Source organism: Lepidochelys kempii, chromosome 16 (genome assembly GCF_965140265.1).
Source record: "Lepidochelys kempii isolate rLepKem1 chromosome 16, rLepKem1.hap2, whole genome shotgun sequence".
Classification (NCBI taxonomy): domain Eukaryota; kingdom Metazoa; phylum Chordata; order Testudines; family Cheloniidae; genus Lepidochelys; species Lepidochelys kempii.
The window spans coordinates 18819108-18838937 of record NC_133271.1 but is presented as its reverse complement, the minus strand read 5'-3'; the positions used below and the strand labels follow the sequence as shown (position 1 = coordinate 18838937).

General features: G+C 44.4%; 1 protein-coding gene across 8 annotated transcripts in view; it reads right to left on the bottom strand.

Moving 5' to 3' along the window:
- The window catches only part of PRRC2B (proline rich coiled-coil 2B), a 69811-nt gene that overhangs the window by 29498 nt on the left and 20483 nt on the right, over nucleotides 1-19830 (bottom strand). For all 8 annotated transcript variants that reach the window (XM_073314719.1, XM_073314720.1, XM_073314717.1 and 5 more), the window contains exons 3-13: nucleotides 18938-19115; nucleotides 18447-18549; nucleotides 17409-17481; nucleotides 14398-14541; nucleotides 13468-13709; nucleotides 12847-12968; nucleotides 12193-12335; nucleotides 11434-11524; nucleotides 10690-10882; nucleotides 9961-10276; nucleotides 5029-5213 (exon numbers count right to left, since the gene is read on the bottom strand). In XM_073314719.1, the coding sequence (XP_073170820.1) occupies nucleotides 5029-5213; nucleotides 9961-10276; nucleotides 10690-10882; nucleotides 11434-11524; nucleotides 12193-12335; nucleotides 12847-12968; nucleotides 13468-13709; nucleotides 14398-14541; nucleotides 17409-17481; nucleotides 18447-18549; nucleotides 18938-19115 (1790 nt within the window). The remainder of the gene's footprint in view (nucleotides 1-5028; nucleotides 5214-9960; nucleotides 10277-10689; nucleotides 10883-11433; nucleotides 11525-12192; nucleotides 12336-12846; nucleotides 12969-13467; nucleotides 13710-14397; nucleotides 14542-17408; nucleotides 17482-18446; nucleotides 18550-18937; nucleotides 19116-19830) is intronic.

The window sequence follows — 19830 nt, the reverse complement described above, 5'->3', positions numbered from 1 at the left end:
CAAATCATCAACAAGGAGAACATCAAAGGGAGCCTAACATTTCACTTAAACAGACTCCCTGATAACAAAGGCACTGAAGACTTCAGTTCATTTGTTCTAAACTAAATGACTAATACCAGGCAACCCGAGTCAGGATAATGGACAAAGTGACCCATCCCACAGCTGCAATAAAATCAGGCCACATCAAAGAGTTACATTTGAAAAGAGAGAACTTATTTCCCCTAGAAGCTAAGCCACTCCACCAACCTTACATGTAGGCCATTTCAGCAACCGCATTTAGCCATTCTGTGGGATTCACACCATACTTCACTAGCCACAACTAACACCATATGTGCTATGCATACGACTGAATTATCCACTATAAAGACAAAAGTACTTTGGAAATATTGTCTAAATGACAGAGATGGAACCTTCCAGGCTAGCCAGTGCATTCTATTTCCTCCATGGAGACAACCAGATGAGAAAGAAACAAGTCACAAAGCCCTAAAGTTCTGACCCTGACACAACACCACGGCAACAGGGAATGCCTTGCTCACCATTCAAATCTGTCACACTGCAGGAGAGAGATAAGGTGGGTGAGGTAATATCTTTTATCGGACCAACCTCTGTTAGCGAAAGAGAGAAGATCTGGAGTTACACAGAGCTCATCTTCAGATCTGGGAAAGGTACTTAGTGTCACTGCAATGGAGTCAGCTTCTCGTTCCAGCTCACAGCATGAGCTGCGTATTGGGAGACTCTGCAGAAGGAATGAATCCTCTTCTTCGAGCCCATGAAGCGAAGCAAAGCAAGGCTGCAGTAGCCACTGTGACTTCCATATAGCTAGGGAATGGAATGGTCTGGGAACCTACGTAGTCATGGCCCTGCTTTTAACATGACTGCACCTAAATACCCTTTGAACTCTGGTCTCATTCTTCATATTGTTTTTATAATTCAAAAAGGAGGCCAGCCAAATAGTTTAGGCCCAGGAGTTAGGCCCTGATTAAGGTTGCACTGAACCAAATACAAACAGAAAAGACAGGATATTTTAAACAACAAAATAAAATAGGTGTTGGCATTTTAACAGCCATATATAAATAAATTTGAGCAGTTATTGTGGTGATTTTCCATATGAATATTACCCCCCTAAGGGCTTGATCTTGAAAATATTTCCATCCATCTTTGGTCTTGTCTTCACTAATGCGTTCACTTCAAGTGCTGCTCCTAATCTGACTCCCATCCGCAAACAAGAATCTCTAGCTAGAGTTAAGTGATGCTCTCTACACTCGAGCTAGCTAGCCTGTCAGGAGATACAGGTGGAAGCTTGAGTGCTCGAGCTAGGAACACAGGGGGGATACAGCTACTCTTTGCTGCATATCTGATCACTCTGTGTTGCTGTTCTGAGGTGTGGTTACTCTCACTTAAGTTAGGCTGCCCAAGTGTGGATAACCTGAGCCAAATCTGCAGTGAAAACAAGCCTGTAGGGCTTTATATTGCTGTCCATCACCATTGTACTGTATCCATCTGTTGTCTCTTGTCTTATACTTAGTCTGTAAGCCCCCTGGGGCAGGGACCGTCTTTGTGTTCTGTGGTTCGTACAGAGCCTAGTATAATGGGGTCCAGTAATACAAATAATAAATAGGAGTAGTATTTGAGCACCTTCCATGTAAAATCAATAGCAAAGTGCCCAGTGAACTTAAAGGAACCACCGGCACTTCTCCCTTTTCACAAAATAAAAACCTCTTCTTAGGGTATGAATTTTAAGATTGTATTAATTTCTTTTTTATTGCTGTTGGTAGGGGTTAGGGGCTGAAAAGCATGTCAGTGCTGTGAACGATTCCTACCAGGAATAATGCTGACATCTGACTTCTATGGGGACCACCTACTGGAAGTAAGCAAAGTACTACACCCAGCATGAAGTGTTTGCAGGAGAAGCTGGTTGAGGTTTAAAAGCTGCTTTCTTCCCGCCTTAGTGAGGAAGTAACCAAACAGGAAAGATGACTGTTCTTAGCTTTACATTTATCTATTGCACTGGAATCTTGAAAAAAAAATTAACAAAATAAAGTTTATGGCAGCAGGTTGTATCCTCATTTTTGACTGCAACATCCCTAATGGAATAGCAAGCAGTACAAAGAGATGAGAACCACAAGTGAAACTAACCTATTTATACTAGCCACACAAAAGTTGAAAAATAAAGCAAGACTTTTAAAAAAAATATTCTTCCAGTGGTAATAATTCAAGATGTTATTGGTATGACAGGGAGGACATTTAGAAATATTGGATTTTGAGCTTGACAGCCTCCATTTTATATAAAGTAATTGTAGCAACCGTTAGTGCTGAATCTTTTGAGTCTCCAAAATACCTATCTACCACAATAATAATTATGGGGTAACATGGCACTGAAGAGTAATTATTAAAACCCCAAGCTAAACAACAGGGCTATATTAATTTAGTTATATAATTAGGCTTGGCAGAATTCAATTTTTATTTTTTAATAATTTTGATGGAAAAACATCAATGTTGATATTAAGCATTTTTTCAATTTTTATCAAATTAAATTTGCATAGTCACAAGAAATTATGAGGGCATCAGACAATTACTGAATGACAGCAGATGAGATTCAAAAAGTAAAAAGCTTTATAACCGTTAAAACACAAAATTGTCAACATAATGTTAAAATATCCTTAAGCTGGTTCTCAGTCATTTTTCTTACCTTTCCTATCTGTACATTTCACATATTGTATATTTTCTTGCCAGTTTGTGTGTGTGTTGTGTGTTTGTGTACGGTGAAATCAATTTTTACCGAGATTTACCAATAAAAATATAATCCTTCCAAGCCCAGATATAATTTACCCTTTTTGCAACCATAGATGCTCCCCCTGAGACCGATGCACAAATGGCTACGCTGAGAAGGATTACAACAAACACCTAATCATACCAAGCCTGGATGCATTCTTGTAGTGCTTTTCACACAGAAGTGGCTAGCAACAGCTATAAAGGAGAGGTGGGGAAATCATAGTTATAGACCAATCCAGACTGGGCAGGGCACTGATGAACATTCTGTAATGAAATAAAAACTTAAAACCAACTACACGCTTAAAATTCAAACAAATAAGGTTCACTGAAGGAGCCAATACAGGACAAAAGGGATGGGGGCGGAGTAATAGAAGGCAGGTAGCAGGCAAGCTGAAAACACCATCTTTACACAGAACAGGGAGGAGGTGGACTGAGACACATTCCAGTTCCACACCCCTGAAACCTATTTGAGGCAGGGCATAATCACCTGCCAACCAAAGATGCAACAGTGGGCTCTTCTAGTAGGCAGTTAGCTGACCACACCCTCCAGAACAGGGTACAGAGCGAGGGACTCTCAGTAGATGTACTGCATATTAGAGTCCAAGTCTACTAAGAAAATAAACCTATTGCACAAGGGTCTGCCCCCCCTGCAGCCTCCTTTATTTCCCCTTCCATGCATGCCTGGGCCTGTTAGCACCCACCCATTCCCTAGGGAGCGGAGATATCGCTGACATACATCTTGGTTAGTGGGAGTTAGGGGAGATGTTCACAAAAGGCCTGATCCAGCAAAGTGCTAAGCACACTTTGATCCCACTGGAGGCAATGGAAGCCAAGGGTGAAAAGCACCATGCTGGATCAGGCCCACAGTGGCAGCACTGCATGGATATGAGAAGACCCCACTGCTGCACCTTTAATTTTGGCCATGGGAAGAGGAACCCACCCCTGTGTATTTGATTCAGATGATCCTGGCAACAATCTTACAACCCAGAGCTCCGTTTTAAAAACTACATAACCCTAAATTGATACTGCCAGGAGGCAACAAGACAAATTTAGCATACAAGCCAACACTTCACACATCACTGTATAGTACTATTCTTTAAAGTGAATGGCAGAGACAAAGGGGCAAATCCTGCTCTCCCACCCACAGAAGCCTGTAGATGTAGGACTGGAAAACATGTCTTACAGTGAAAGGCTCAAGGAGCTCATTTTATTTAGGTTTCAGAGTGGTTTAGTCTGTATCAGCAAAAACAAGGAGGAGTCCTTGTGGCACCTCAGAGACTAACACATTTATTTGGGCATAAGCTTTCGTGGGCTAGAACCCACTTCATCAGATGCATGGAGTGGAAAATACAGGAGCAGGTATAAATACATGAAAAGATGGGAGTTGCCTTACCAAGTGTGTGGTCAATCTAACGAGACAATTCAATTAACAGCAGAATACCGAGGGAGGAAAAATAACTTTTGTGGTGGTAATGAGAGTGGCCCATTTCAAACAGTTGACAAGAAGGTGTGAGTAACAGAAAGGGGAAATTAGTTTGGGGGAAATTAGGTTTAAGTTTTGTAATGACCTGTTTAGTTTAACAAAGAGAAGGTTACGGGGTGACTTGATCACAGACTGTAGTACCTACACGAGGAACAAAAATTTCATAATAATGGGCTTTTCAATCTAGCAGATAAAGGTCTAAAATATCCAATGGCTGGAAGTTGAAGCTAGGCTCATTCGACTAGAAATAAGGCTTTATTTATTTATTTTAAACAGTGAGGGTAATTAACCACTGGAACAATTTTCCAAGGGTTGTGATGGATTCTCCATCATTGGAAATTTTACATTAAGACTAATCAGGAAAAGTCCCATGGACTGCAGGATGTCATACTAGAACTAGATAATCACAATGGTCTCTTCCAGCCTTATAATCTCAGAAGCTACAAACAAGGGCATGAAAGATGTGTGCAGTCTACTATAATCTCAGAAGCTACAAACAAGGGCATGAAAGATGTGTGCAGTCTACACAGAAAGTCTATGTCTCCAAGTACAGTTCCGTAGGGGATTCTTGTGTCCAAGCATGCCGCAGAGCAGAGCTGGGAGGAAGATTCTTGTTTCCCACCCCTTGGACCTCCCTAGCACAAAGCCTGATTACTTGGTGCTGAGCATAAGATTTGGCCCCAAATAAACAACAATATTTGAAGGGGGGGGAAGAGAGAGAGTGTGTGTGTGTTTGGGGAGGCGGGGGAAGGAGGAGCTCTCAGACCTCTTACCTGTTGCTGCTGCTGCCTCTGGAATCTTGGAGGAAGTGATTTCTGGTATTTGTTGAACTCTTGTGCTGGGGATGTGACTTCTCTAATCTCCTCCTCACTGCTGCTTTGGGCAGCTACAGTTGTGACTGTGGTTTCCTCTTCTAGATAACCAACAGAGACATCCTGTGCATGAAATTCAGAAGTAGCTGGGGGGGATGAAAACAAGATTCGATTCAGTTCTGCTGCCCACAAGAATAGCCCACATTATAAAGCAGCTAGCTTAGGCTACCTGTGAGAACACTGCACATACATTGTGATTGTATTACACAGGTGAACTCGCCATTCCACTCTCATTATTATGCTCTACCATACGTACAGTATTTCAGCTGCTATCTTCCTTAGACTGCCCTAAAGATCATTCCATTTTCTTTGCTCTGCCCACACATCCGTCCTACCGAGACCTTCCAATGCTACATTATCCTTCTGACCAAGGAGAAATGAACAATAATCCATTTTGAGCCCAATGCCACGCCTTATATTGGCCACAAGGGTCATTTTAATGACAAGGCACTTGCCCTCTGCCCTTATGATTCAAATACACTTTTTAGAATTTTTTAACCCTTGGTGGAGCAAGAGGCAGAGCTCTTGAGCACAGATCTCCTGCAGGACGCACAGGACACTGCCACTAATCATCCAGTTGGCCTTTCCACATTAACTAAATGAGGAGTCAATGCTGACACTGGGAGTCAAGATCCCCTATTCCGTGCATTAATTTTTATGCAGGAGATTATAACCCCTTCATCATTATTTAAGTTACACTAGCAACCAGAGGCCCCTGTCACGACAGAGCCCCACTGCACGCACACACAGCAAGTGCCCACACTGCCCCTAAAAGCGTATGTGCTAAGGCCCCAATCCTACACATACACTGAACTCAATGACCCTACTCTCAAGTTACTGATGCACATAAGTGATTTCAGGACTGGGTCCTAAATTAACACAAGGAAAAAGCGGTTACTTACCTTCTCGTAACTGTTGTTCTTCGAGATGTGTTGTTTATGTCCATTCCAACCAGGTGCGCACATGCTGCATGCACGACAGCTGGAAGATTTTCCCCCTAACAGTATCCGTAGGGTCGGCCTGGGCGTCCCCGGGAGTCGCAACCCTCATGAAGCTCAATATAGTGCCCAGCCGAGCCGACCCCCCTTCAGTTCCTTCTTACTGGCTACTCCGACAGCAGGGCAGGCATTGGAATGGACATGAACAACACACCTTGAAGAACAACAGTTACGAGAAGGTGAGTAACGTTTTTTTCTTCTTCGAGTGCTTACTCATGTCAATTTCAATCAGGTGACTCCCAAGCCTAAGTTATGGAGGTGGGGTCGGAGTTGTTCACTGATTGGAGCACTGCTCTACTAAAGGCCATGTCATCTCTGGCCTGTTGGGTAATCGCATAATGCGCAATGAAAGTGTGTATGGAGGACCATTTCACTGCTCTGCATATTTCCTGGGTGGGAATCTGTGCCAGAAACGCTGCTGAAGAAGCCTGTGCCCTGGTGGAGTGCACAATGAGCAGAGGGACAGGCACCTCTGCCAGTTTGTAACACTCTCGGATGCAGGACGTGATCCACGAGGAAATCTGCTGAGAAGAGACAAAAAGACCTTTCATTCTGTCTGCCACAGCCACAAAAAGTAGGATGGACTTTCAGAACGGCTCTGCAGACATCCAACATGTGAAGCCCCTGCTCCCTGCCGCCTGAGTGCAGCTTCGGATAGAACACCAGGAGGAAGATGTCCTGGTTCATGTGGAAATGGGAGACAAACTTCAGGAGGAAAGCCGGGTGGGACCTGAGCTGAATCTTGTTCTTATAGAACACTGTGTAAGGAGGCTCTGATGTTAGGGCCCTGAGCTTAGACACCCTCCTGGCTGAAGTTATCACTACCAGAAACAGCACCTTGTAGAGAGGGAGAGCAGGGAGCACGTCGCAGTTCAAAGGGCAGTCTCATGAGTCTGGAAAGGACCAGGCTGAGATCCCAGGCCAGGACCAGCTGTCAAACTAGCCGATATAGCCTGTTGAGACCTTTGAGGAAACGGCTGACCATAGGGTTGGCGAAGACCAACCGGCCCTCTGCACCTGGATGGAAGGCAGAGATGGCGGCCAACTGAACCCTTATTGATGATATGGACAGTCCCTGCTTCTTGAGATGGAGAAGGTAGCCCGATTTGAGTGGAACAGAGGCGAGGACGAATGATGCTGTGCTGACCAGATTGAGAATCTCTTCCACTTGACAAGATAAGTAGTCCTGGTGGAGGGTTTCCTACTGCCAAGGAGGACTTGTCTAACAGGGTCCGAGCAGGAAAGCTCCACCAGGTTTAGCCACGGAGCTTCCACGCTATGAGGTGCAACAACTTGAGGTTCGGATGCTGGAGACAGCCATGATCCTAAGTTATCAAGTCCAGGAAGAGCGGCAAAGTGACTGGGGCTTCCACAGACATGTCCAGGAGCAATGTGTATCAATCTTGCTGGGGTCAGGGTGGAGCTATCAATATTACCACCACTCGATCCCTCCGTATCTTGAGGAGCACCTTGTGAACGAAAAGGGTAGGATGGAACGCGTATAGGAGAGCCCTGGAGCGGCCCTTGATCAGCCAGTTGTCGAGGTACAGGAACACCTGTACCCGGCACCTGCACAGAAACGCTGCCACAACTGCCATGCATTTGGTAAATACTCGAGACACCGCTGACTGGCCAAACGGGAGGACTGTGAACTGGAAGTGGTTGTTGTCCACAACAAACCTAAGGTATTTTCTGTGGGACTGTGTGATTGCTATATGAAAGTACACATCCTTCAAGTCGAGGGCGGCATACCAGTCCCCTGGATCCAAGGAAGGGATGATGGAGGCCAAGGAGACCATGCAGAACTTGAGTTTCTTCATGAACTTGTTGAAATCTCGCAGATCTAGGATGGGCCTGTGCCTGCCTTTGGCTTTCGGTATTAGGAAATACCGGGAATAGAAGCCCTTGCCCATCTGCGCCCGAGGAACCTCTTTCACTGCCCACAGCGAGAGGAGCGATTGCACCTCCTGTATGAGGAGTTGCTCGTGAGAAGGGTTCTGGAGACGGACAGGGAAGGAGGGTGGAAGGGCAGAGATCGTCGACATCAGTGAGGCTGCCTGATGGGTCCCCTGCAGCAGTGCGGAGGGCGTGTGGGGAGGCCCAAAGGGGACACCAAGGCCACCGAAGCCAGTCTGGAATCTTGGCTCAGGGGATAGGCCCAGGGTGTCCAGAAAGGCCACTGAGGAGTCTGACACTGTCCCGGCCCCTGTGCTGGGTAGGGCCGTCGGTCATGGTGGGAGCAGGATCTTCTACTCCTACTGGAGCGTGATGACTCCACTTCCGACTCCGAGGTCTCCAACTGTGAAGACCAAGGATGAGCGGAGCCACTCAGCACTGGCGAGCAATGCCAACTGGGGGACCGGAGTGGCTTCCCCTCACCGCCGCTTGCCCACAGAGTGGACTGGGCCAGGAACCGGTGCCAGCGACCTCTCCCGCCTTGGAGGGGAAGGTGGCACTGTCAGTACCACTGTCTGATGCCACCTCAAACACTTCTGATATAGATAGAAGGTGTAGGTCCTCGTGGTGGCGGACTGGCAAGTGGTGTGGGTCCGGACTCAACTGGACCCTCCTGGGGCAGGAGTTGATGGAGGCTCCACCAATTGGACGCCTGATGTGGGCTTGCTGGCCACCTGGTCTTTAGTCCTGGTCAGGGAACGCCCTCTATCAGACCTTCTTTCTTTTATGGAGCACCAGGGAATGAGACCGGTGCCTGACTGATGCCTGGGACCTGTGCATGGAACCGTGGTGATGCCGAGGGTCCTTAGAGGAGAAGAACCACCCCCAAAGGAAACTTATGAGAGAAAACTATCTATACTAACTAAACTAAACTACACACACACACGATACTGCGAAGCACGCACTTGCCGAGGCAAGAGCAATGGGGAATTCCAGCTAGCCATCACAGGCAATAAGGAACTGAAGAGGGGTCAGGTTGGGTGGGCAATATACTGAGCACCATGAGGGCACAACTCCAGGGGTCATCCAGGCTGACCCTACTGATACTGCTAGGGGAATGCACACCTGATTGGAATGGACATGAACAAGCACTCAAAGAAGAATTATTTTTATTGTGGGAATAAAACGAAAAGAAACGAGACCAAGACCCAACACTTGATATAAACAAAAAATAAGACTCTGCTAGCTGAGCGAGTTCAGACTGCTGCATTACTGCTTTAGCGCAGGTACATACACAGCATCCCCTTGTCGAGAGCCAAGCAGCACAGTCCCACTGCTTTTCATGTGTATTGAAGGACCTACTTAAGTGTCACTGGTTGCATCAAATCTCATCTTAAATTAATTTGTTTCAAATTAAGCTCTGAAAAAGCATACCATCCAAATTCAAACAGTTTTTCTAAACATTTCCTGCAGTATTTGCACCCTAAATATTGCAGTGTTGTATTAAAGCATGAAAACCTGAAAGCAAAATTGACTATATAAACAAAAATGGAATTTGAAACTTTGTTCTCATCTAAATTGAAAGACAAGTAAATAGAGGGCATAATAAGTAAATCAGACTGTAAAAATTCTGTCTAACCAAGTAAGGTGTTGTTTGTAACTTTGAAAAGGAAATTGGGGTAGTAGGGTTTTTTGTCTTTTTAATACAGTTTTTAATCAACTGTGTCCCTTTAAAGGAGGCCCTAGGCTATTGTCCCAAAATAAATGTTCTTTAGAAAACTAGAAAAAATTGATCCCATGTGAGGTGACTCAAAGCAGTCTACAACCACTTTCTTTGCCCGCCCAGTACACGTAGTTACATCCTTGCCTGGCTGAAAGGGGTCAATTATGATAATATAAAAGCAACTTTTATGAAGCAAGATAAGTAACATTTCCCTACCTCTACGGAACGTATGACCATTCTCCTGAGCCACCTTCTTTTCCACACTTGGGGGTTTCAGATCTTCATTCTCCACATGTTTCTGGGTCTCTCCTGTTTTCTGAGCCAGTTTGCATTTCTGATCCAGCTGCTTGAGTTTGGCAGCACAGGCAGCCAGGCGTTCCTCTCTGGCTCGTCGTTCTTCCTCCTCACGTCGCCTCCTGGCTCGCTCAACAGCTTCCGAGATCTCAGAGTGGACAAACTTCTGTCTCAGGGGAACTTTTTCTTCTTTATCCTCCAAGGACTGCTGTCTGAGAATACATCCCAGTGGGGGCTTCTGCCAAAGGAAGGAATACCCCACTGAGCATCATCTGAAAACACTAGCCTCATGCAGCTTGACCTTTTTAATCCCACACAAGGTACAACCCCGCCACTCCACCTACAGTGAGCTTCTTAGCTGAGAGTATGTCCATGATCCCATTTGGTTCAGTCTTAAATTTGGTTCAGTCCAAATGATTAGGAGCAGAGTTGGTAGGCTCAAAAAAAATCCTCTCCCAGTCTTTCAGGCAGTTCTGATGTTATGATTAGCTGCTCAATAACTACTCATGCTTTACTCAGATTTCATTTTGTCACAATGGGTACTTCGAGCTAGACTGCTGTTGGTATAATTCAACATTGCTTCTGAAGCAGAGTAATTTGTTACATCAAGCATCCTATCAGCACAAGCCAATCTGTGCAAGGTCAACATACCTGATATTCTGATGCAGGGGTCCAGCCATTCAGCTTCCTTGAAGGTTGCTGGGGGCCTTGCACCTTGAGGACTGACCGAGACAAACCAACTGGGTCACCCCAGTTCTTTCCTTCTTCCAGGGTGTGTTTAATATCTGCACTGTCTGCAGAGCTCAGGGACAGCTGTCGCTGCCTTCTGGGGTCCCAGCTGTTCCTGTTGTATAAATGCCATTGATATTACCATTTCCAAATAAGCTCAAAACACATTTTCAACTCATTCGTCAAGCCATAAGAAGGCTTGTTATAGAAGCTACAATACAATGGAAAGCGGGACTAGAGAATCTAACAACAAAAATACTTGACACATATATTAGGCTTTTCATCCATAGATCTCAGAACACTTTGTAAAGATGTGTAAGTATTATTGTCACCATTTTACAGGTGGAAGAAATGAGGTACACAAAGATGAAGTAACTTGCCCAAGGTCACAAGGCTGGTCAATGGCATAACAAGGAACAGAACACAGGTCTCCTGGGACCCAGTCACATGCCCTATCTATGCCACAAAGCTGTTTCAATTTAGATTTTGAAAAGTGGAATCCATGAGGTTATACCATAAAGTTGGGGGGAGAGGGGGCGGGTTTTAAGCCTTTGCTCTTGATGATTAGAACAAATTTTAAGTAGCTCATGATAATTTTTACACATTGAAACAGAAACCAGAGGTATGAATGCCGCATCAATGGAATCTCAGACAGACACCTCTTACCATTTCTGTCTTCCATCTTTAAGAGCTTCTTCCTCTTCCTCATCTTCGCTAAACTTCAGTTTCTCGGAGTAATCCACTTCATCGTGTATGCCTATGGTGGCAGGAGTGAAGAAAGGATACATCAAAGGAAAGAAAGAGGCCCTATAACAAACTGAAAAGCATCTTGAGCTGCACCGCTCTTTAGGCATAAACCAGACACAATTTAGAAAAACTGAGTGTCCAAGCACAGCACCATTATCAGGACTACTGAAAACAAGCAGCGTAGGTATTGACCACACATCTCCATAGCAGGACAGACTTCAGAAGACTGGTAGCATGCATTACAGACAGGGAGGAAGCAAACTGAGATGATGCATCCTGTGCATGAGATCATACATAGCTAGACTTCAGCTGCATGCACTGAGATGATGGGACTCTCAGGATTTGGGGCAAACTTTGACTCAGTCTCTTCCCAGAAGGGAAGATCAGCTCCAGCCTCTCCCTTTCTGTTACATGGCGTTATCAAGCTTGTGAATCCTCAGATCCAGTTCCTTGGGTACAGCATGATGGGAGGACCTGAAGGATCTATTGAACCATCATTTACACCACTAGTTGCTGCCAGATTGCATAGAACACTCTCCTCTTTTGTGTGGAGGGCGGGGGAGCACGGGAATGAGCTACCAGAATAGTGTCTTTGGGGATGGAGGGGTTAGCAGTTCATTCTCTTCACTCCGTGGGTGGTTACCGCTTGCTTGACGCAAGAGGATAATGGCACTTTACCTGCCCAACCATCATCTGCATCAGTGTCAAGTTCATCCAGCTCCTTCAAGTTTTCTGCATTGATAATGGTGGGCCGGGGAGCCCGCTCTCCTTGCTGCCGAACCGGACGAGCTGGGCGAGATACCCCAGGTCTATTCTCTTTTCTATATGGTGAGACAAAAAGAGATTGCTGTTAAAAGAGAAGGGTGGAAAGCGCAGGGAATCTATGTGCCTTCAGTTTATAACAATGCACCAGGTTAAGCTACATTGTGTGTTGCACGCTTACACAGCGAGCCTACAAACAACTACTATTGCCCTTTAAATCCTCCCTCCCCTGCCCTCATTGTTTATTATGGAGCCTCCAATAGCCCCCCCCTGAAGCCTATAGGTCACAGACACCATCCTTATGACCTAGAATTGGACAGGATTCCTTTTGAGGTTCTTCTGCTCCTTGAACAATGTGCAGGACTCCCTCACCCTCTAGAAGCTCAGCTTCCTGCCTTTGTAACACTCCCAGACCCTACTGCAGAGGAAGCAAAACACCGAGGCTTTATGTGAAGCCAGGCATACAGCTTTATCCACCAGGGTGGCTCATTCATAAGATTCTTGCAAAAGATAAGGAACTTATCCTATATTAATTTTCCTCTGCAAGTTAGTCAGTTTTGGAGGCCTTACCCATCTTGGTCATTCATCTGGTATTGTCTGAAAGGAACACGGGGCTCAAGCCGAAGCTGAGGAAGGGGGTAAGACCCACGGTCCAGTGATCCAGGGACCTCAGATGACTGCTGTGGACACATCTGAAACAGAACAATGATAAACATTGTGGTTTTAAAGTGCCAAGAAAAAAATATTCAAACTATATTACAAGAGCCTTTTAGTGCTGGGGTTGGGAAGGGAGGGAGAACATTTCAGATTTATCTGATTGGCAGGCTTGGTGTCATCTTGGACACCATTCTTTATGGTGCCAGTTGAGAGGTAATGAGGCTTTTCAGCGGGCACAGACATTTCTTTCTGAATGGAGGGGATCAGTGTTGCATTACTGTTAGCTACTAAGGACAAATGGCAGAGAAATCTACAAGATGGGAATGGAAAGACAAATAAGGGAAGAGATCTCAGCTGTCCCAGAGCAATACCTGGGAGGGGAGGGTCTGGAAATTTAGTGCCTCTGCTAGCAGAGTCAAACATAACATTTTCCCCCCTCACACACTATTAATTCCTTTAGGTGGGAACGGTGACACCCTACAATCAGGGAGAAAGAGACGTGCATACAGAGCTTGTGGGAGCGGAGAGACTCACAAAAGCAGGTAGCATGTCATGGTACGTAGGCGGATGATATGCATTTCCCATGAACTGCGAAGCCCCTTTACGTATAGGCTGAGCCGGGCGGAGAGAGGGCTCCTTAGAGTCGCTGGCACTCGCTGAGGAGGGGGCTCCATCTCCTGCGCTAGAGGTCTTGCTGCCCGGCTCAGGAGGGGAGGCGGTCAGAGATGTGGCAGAGGTAATGTTCCTCCCACCGCCCTCCCTCCAACTTGTGACATCTGAAAATGAAATAATACATGTGTGAGTGTGTGTGGGGGCACATGTAGACGGTCATCAAGCAAAGTGTTTCCAGACTCAGAATAACCTGGTGGCTTCGTAATTAAAGTCAGAGGAGAGACAGAACAAATCAATGAAAAATGTACAGACATTTCATAGAAGAGACTGGTAGCATCCACTGTTACTAAGGAATTGCTGCACCAGTGGCTGTGCAAACTTACACATGCACCTAGCTATCAGTGCGCCCAAATAATGACCTACAACATCTCTGCTATCCCAATAGTGGGTATTTCCTATCAAAAGTACTGCTACAGTTACGTGATAGTTTGTGCTAGGGACAAATGTTCATTAGGGAACAGAACTGATACAACCAAACATATTTCATTTGTGTCCCACTGCCCAACATAACTGTCTTCCCTCACACAAAGAGCAATTTTAAAGTCATTATTAGGCAGATGACAGTAAATATTCAGCTGCCTGTCCTGCAGAACTCAGGTACCCAATTTCAGCCCCAAGATTCTGTCGTTATTTGCTGAGCCAAGCAGACCATAGAGGCTTGTAGGACTGACAGACAACATGGAAGAGGAGGCATTTGAAACTACTGCAGACTGGCCTGATGGACATTTCTCCAAAGTGATCTAAAGGGTTGTGGCTGGCTGGCAGGAAAGCAATATGCTGACATTAACTTACTCTGGGGGCGGAGGCTTGGTCCTGGCCCATACGACAGATCTAAGGCGCCCTTTTCTTTGCCAACCTTGTCCTGCTCGCCAGCTGCTTTCAGCGTCGGAAATTCCTCGGGAGAGAAGGATAACAGTCGGCTTGAGGCCCTTGAACCTGTCGAGGAAATAAGAGCACAACTCAGATAGAACAAGGCTTTTCTGCCCTGCAACAGCCCTGCCTCATTTGTGATCACCTAGGAACCAACCATAGCACAAAAACGTTTCTCAAGAAAATCTCGGTTTCTAGGACAAACACAAATTATTGCCTGTCTCAGCATTTGCTAACTAGTTAATGACATGCCTGGCTGTGGCTAACATGACAACACACGTCCATACTGAAGTACCTGGCCACTAATAAGGCACGGGTTTCATTTAAATTGCTGTGTTCAACAAAACTAATTAAAGTTGTGCAGCTCCCTGATTATTTGTGTCCAGTATGTTCATTCACACTGAACTGGAAATGAAAATGCAGCAAGCTCACTTCAGAAATGCTATGAAGCACTCAACATTTATATTCAGAATCCTCCAACTTTTATTATTTGTCCACTGCAGAATTATGTTGTTATGCTCCCTGCAATGTTCTCTGTGAGAAGTTATAAATAAGTGTCAAGTGTTACAATGTGGTATATACACTGCCCTCCTTCATAGCATTAAGATACAGATCACTGACCAAATCTGCCCGGCTTCAGTTGCTCTTCCTGGAGAGTTACCCTGCTAAGTTTCTAGCTATCATAAAATGCAACTCTAAGATGGTTTTTTGTTTGTTATAAAGATGTAATGGTGAGTAGAAAGCAGTGCACCACAATTCATCCTAAACCCATTCGCAAAATTACTCTGCGTAGAAGAAGACTGCCAGCATTACAACCATACACAATATTAAAAAACACTTAATCAGAAAGTCATTTTGCAACTAACGCACAGAAATCCTGAGCCTGTTGAGTAGTGTGTGCTTTGTTTTGATAACTGTTTCCTTGCACTAAAGGGGCACAGTCCAAATAAAAAGTCCATTTCAAAATTGTGTTACACACCCCACCTGTGTTTATTAAACACACCGGAAGATCTCTGCCATTTCTGCACCAAAGAGTGAAGCAGAATTGGCCTGTTTACTCAGTTTCACTTTCTGGAACTCATACATTAATTCAGTGCTGTTGTGTTCATGTTTCCAATAAAGGAAAGGATATGTCAATTAAAAACAAAAAAACAAAAAAAAACCCAAAACCAATAAAAAAGCCAAAACAAAATCCACCCTACCATTTTCTTTACAATTTTTTTGAAAATCAGTTTAAAGAAAATATTTCTATCACTTTTTGTAAAAGCACAAAAAACATTTACAGACTACCAAAATTTAGCGCATAACCTATTTTAACAGTGTCCCTTTAAATTCTGGAGAGACTGTTTTAAAAAAATGTTACTTTGTAACATGTTCATAAATTTTGTTTCACAGCATAGGATCTTGCATGATCAAATTCGTAGTTCTTCATCCCATAGTTGAGAATCGTTTCCCAGTTTAAAAAGTTATACATAAAAAAGTACTATATGTAGCATTTCCAAACAAACATCTGGCAAAAGTTATCAGTCTTATAATGTACAACATGGGCTACAACTGAAACATTTATAGTACCAGAGTTCCTAGCTGTACTGCATTATTGCACTGATCTGTCTGAATAGTGAGACTTCTAATAGCATGAACAGCTAAGGTTGACTAGCATCTTTCAGGACAGATTTACATTATGACTCAGCAAGGGGGATGGGGAAGCAAGCTTTTCCCAAACAGATAATGCTGCACAACAGAAGGATTATTTGTGTGCCAGTACCAACGGCATGGAACCTAATTCCCCAGCATGCACTGCATTGGGATAATTGCAATGCAGTGTAAACATCCTTCCCTGAAGATTCCTTTGGACAGGAAATACATACAGTTTCTGCATTCACACCCCAATTCATAACACACATACCATATTACAGTACAGCAGATTTACAAAATTCTCCCCTTCCCCCAATGCTTCAACAAAAATGACATCTTTAAGGAAGACACAATAACTAAAATAAATGAGCAAATGGGCAAAGATCTCAATCCTTGTTAATACTGGAAACTGTTGCTTTAACTAGACTGTAAATGCAATTGCTCAAAGCAGTTGCAGAACAGGTGCAGAGGACAAGATGACCTAATAAGTCTTTGTAGCCTGATTTCTATGATTCAATTATCCTCTAAATAAGCTCTTCTTAGCCCTGCATGTAGCTCTTTCCGCAGGTTTAAGTAATGTATCTTAACAATGGCCTGATCTACACTGAGTTCTCAAAGCACATTAGCACTTTCTTAGAGGGCAATGTTTGACCACAGTTCTCTAGGAGATACTTATTTGGCCCACAGATTTAAAACCTACCCTACATGGGGTCCATATGGCAACAATCTCAAAGAAAGTGGCAATTAAAAAAAAAAAGATACAAAGGTTAAATACGTATTTGTGCTGGTAGTCACTTTAGGCAAGTGTAAGTTCTGCTTTGATGACTGAGGTTTGAGACAGCTTTCATAAGCTTGTTACATCCATTTTTGCATTCTAAATCTATTTAATTCTTTAGACACTCCCTGCAATTTTATTTGAAGAGCTAGTGGCTCCTGGTCTGTTAAAAGCTCAGTGCCACGGGCCTACTGCTATTCTTTCTGAGCCTTAAATATCAATATTCATGGCAACTACAACCTACATCTTGTATAAAAACAGCAATACTCCCAATCAAACTGAGATGCCAATTTAAGGAGTTAATTTTTCTGCTAAAAATGTTACCTTGCTTTCAGGATCCTCAGTCAAGCAGAAGCCATTAGCAGCATAGACAATAATGACCTCACTGTAGTTATACTAGTGCAAGTTTACCTATGTCTAGACAAGCCCTTAGACTGGGAGTGCATCATGGAAGAGACCTCATCCTGTGTGTTAATAAAGCAGTGTACGCGTACTTTGCTCCATTATTCATAATCATACTCACCACCTTCTTGTCCTGCTGGCTTTCCATTCAGCTGTGCCCATGACTTTGGTCCACCTGGCACTGAATTTGTGCTCTGAAAAAAGAAAAAGATCAGGAGACCCTCGTGAAAGTTCCTCAGCTTCTGGGTGAAAGTAAAACAAGACAATGCTATCGTGGTCAGATCTCTGTATCAGCCAGATGTTACTAGATCCTGCTAGTGCCCCAACTGAGACTACCACCTCTTCCTCTCTGCAACTCCCCCACTCCAATCTATCCAAAATGCTGCAGTTAAAATCCTCTTCCTCGCTCCGACCCTGACATCTCCTGCTTTGGATACTTTCACTGGCTTCCCTGTCTATTTCTTCTGCCTGTTCCCCGTCTGTTCCTCAGCCAAAGTCTCCCTTCTCTGCCACTTTTCCCACACATTCTTCCACTCATCTTTCAGCTGCCTTCTACGCCAAATCTTATGCTTGGAAGACTTTCACTCTCTCATATACAGCCAACCCCCTCCCTTCTCCTGCCCTGACTTTCCAAAAATCTCACAGGTTTGGAATTTTTAGCTACAGTAGAAGCTTAAATTCTGCAGCTATAGATGGGTTAGGTCAGAACGTTCACTGACAGGGGAAACGTCTCACTTGTCAGGGGATTTTTCAGGCCCTGAGACTCACTGTTTGTTACGCGCAACCAAATCACTTCTTATCAAGTGAAACCTTTCGCTAGAAGTAGCAACTGGATCTGTTCTCACCTAACTACCTTTAAATGAGAACCAAAATAAAGTGCCTTAACAAATGCAAATCAAGCTCCTTATATTTCAGCCATTTTCCCTACGTTTCAGCTAACCACTTCCTACAGATTTGTAAGGTATATAGGAATATGCCTAGACTGATAATTTAACAGCAGCAGAACATTCCAGAGGCACAGTAACTTGGAGTCAAGACAGACTATTGTTAACAAAATTGATTATTTGGGAGCTGCTCTCTGAACTATGATCGGTCAATCTTTAGGCTGCATGGGCCTGGGAAAAATTGAGGAGCCGTCGTCAGCGCCACTTGCACCTACCTCTTGACTGATTGACTGTGTCGGCTTCTGTAAATTGGAGACAGATTTCTGCAAACCCTGCTGCGGCAGCGACTCCTGCGGCTGTGCAGCCGTCACACTGGAACTGGGAAAGGACAACAGAACAACGGAGATTAGGTGGGGTAAAAGAGACAATCAGCTCTCGCAATACAGTGGCCCCTCATATGAAGCGTGTGCACTGGCTCAGTACTGATTCAGAGTGCTTCCTGCTGAAAGGAATGAAAAGAGCCCTCAGAATCTGTGGAATATCCACGGACCATGTTTGCAGACCGCAGATCGGATTCAGATACGAATATTGTATACACGCAGGGCTCCATGGATCTAGTAGCCCAACAGTATTCTTAAATCTACATCGTAACCAATCCCACCTGGGGAGAGGTCACTAGTAAAGCCCAAAGAGAATGCTCAGCATGATCTAGTATAATTTCTGTTTCTTCTTTAAGAAGGTTTAGCATAAGAATTGCTCCACTTGCCTCTTTTGGTCTGGCTGATCCTGCTTGTTTGCCCATCCTGTACCGTCCTTGGGTACTATAATGATGTTGGGGTCGTTTCCTTTGTTCTCAGACTTCAAGCTTGGCAAGTTTGCAGGAGGTGGCATGCGCCGGGCAGCAGCAACTTTCCCAAGACTCTGTAAGCCATGTCTAGGAATAACTGGTGAGAGGGACAGCAAGTCATTACGGGCTAGATTCTGCCACCCTCATTTACTTCAATTAGTGCCTTACCCCTCAAATAGTCCTATTGGGATGAATAGAAGTAAGGTACTACTTAATGAGAGTAAAATCAGATCCTAAACTGCAGAATCACATTGCAACAGCAATGCTAATATGCACTTCTATAATATTAGTACTTCATATTTATTCAGATTCTCTCCTCCAAAAGAACCATTGCAATGCTGTCACCTCTGTGGTGGACTGACAATCAGCTGGCATGTAACCTAAACACAACAGTGGGAAGACAGGAGATATTGGCCAAGGACAGAGGCAAAAACTTCCTCTTATGGAAAGTGTCCTGGGATTGTTAGTAACCATGCAGAACAGACAAGGCCTTGGGTTTTTATTTAAAGCTCTATCCCAAAACCTCACCTAGAAAACCACACAAAACATCAAGTTTATCTTCTCCAGCAGGAAGAAGGGCTCAGTTAACTTTGCTGGGACTGAACCAGTCTTTCTGTTGGATCTCACAGTGCTTTCCAAACAGTGCATTATGTCTCATCACCTATAATCAGGTAGGTAAACAGAATTATCATCTCTATTTCACAGCTAGGTAAAGGCACAGAGACAGTGAGTCGCTTGTCCAAGGCCACACATCTGTAGCACTAGAAATAGAATCCACCAGTCCTGGATCCAAGTCCCCTCTGCTCTAACCG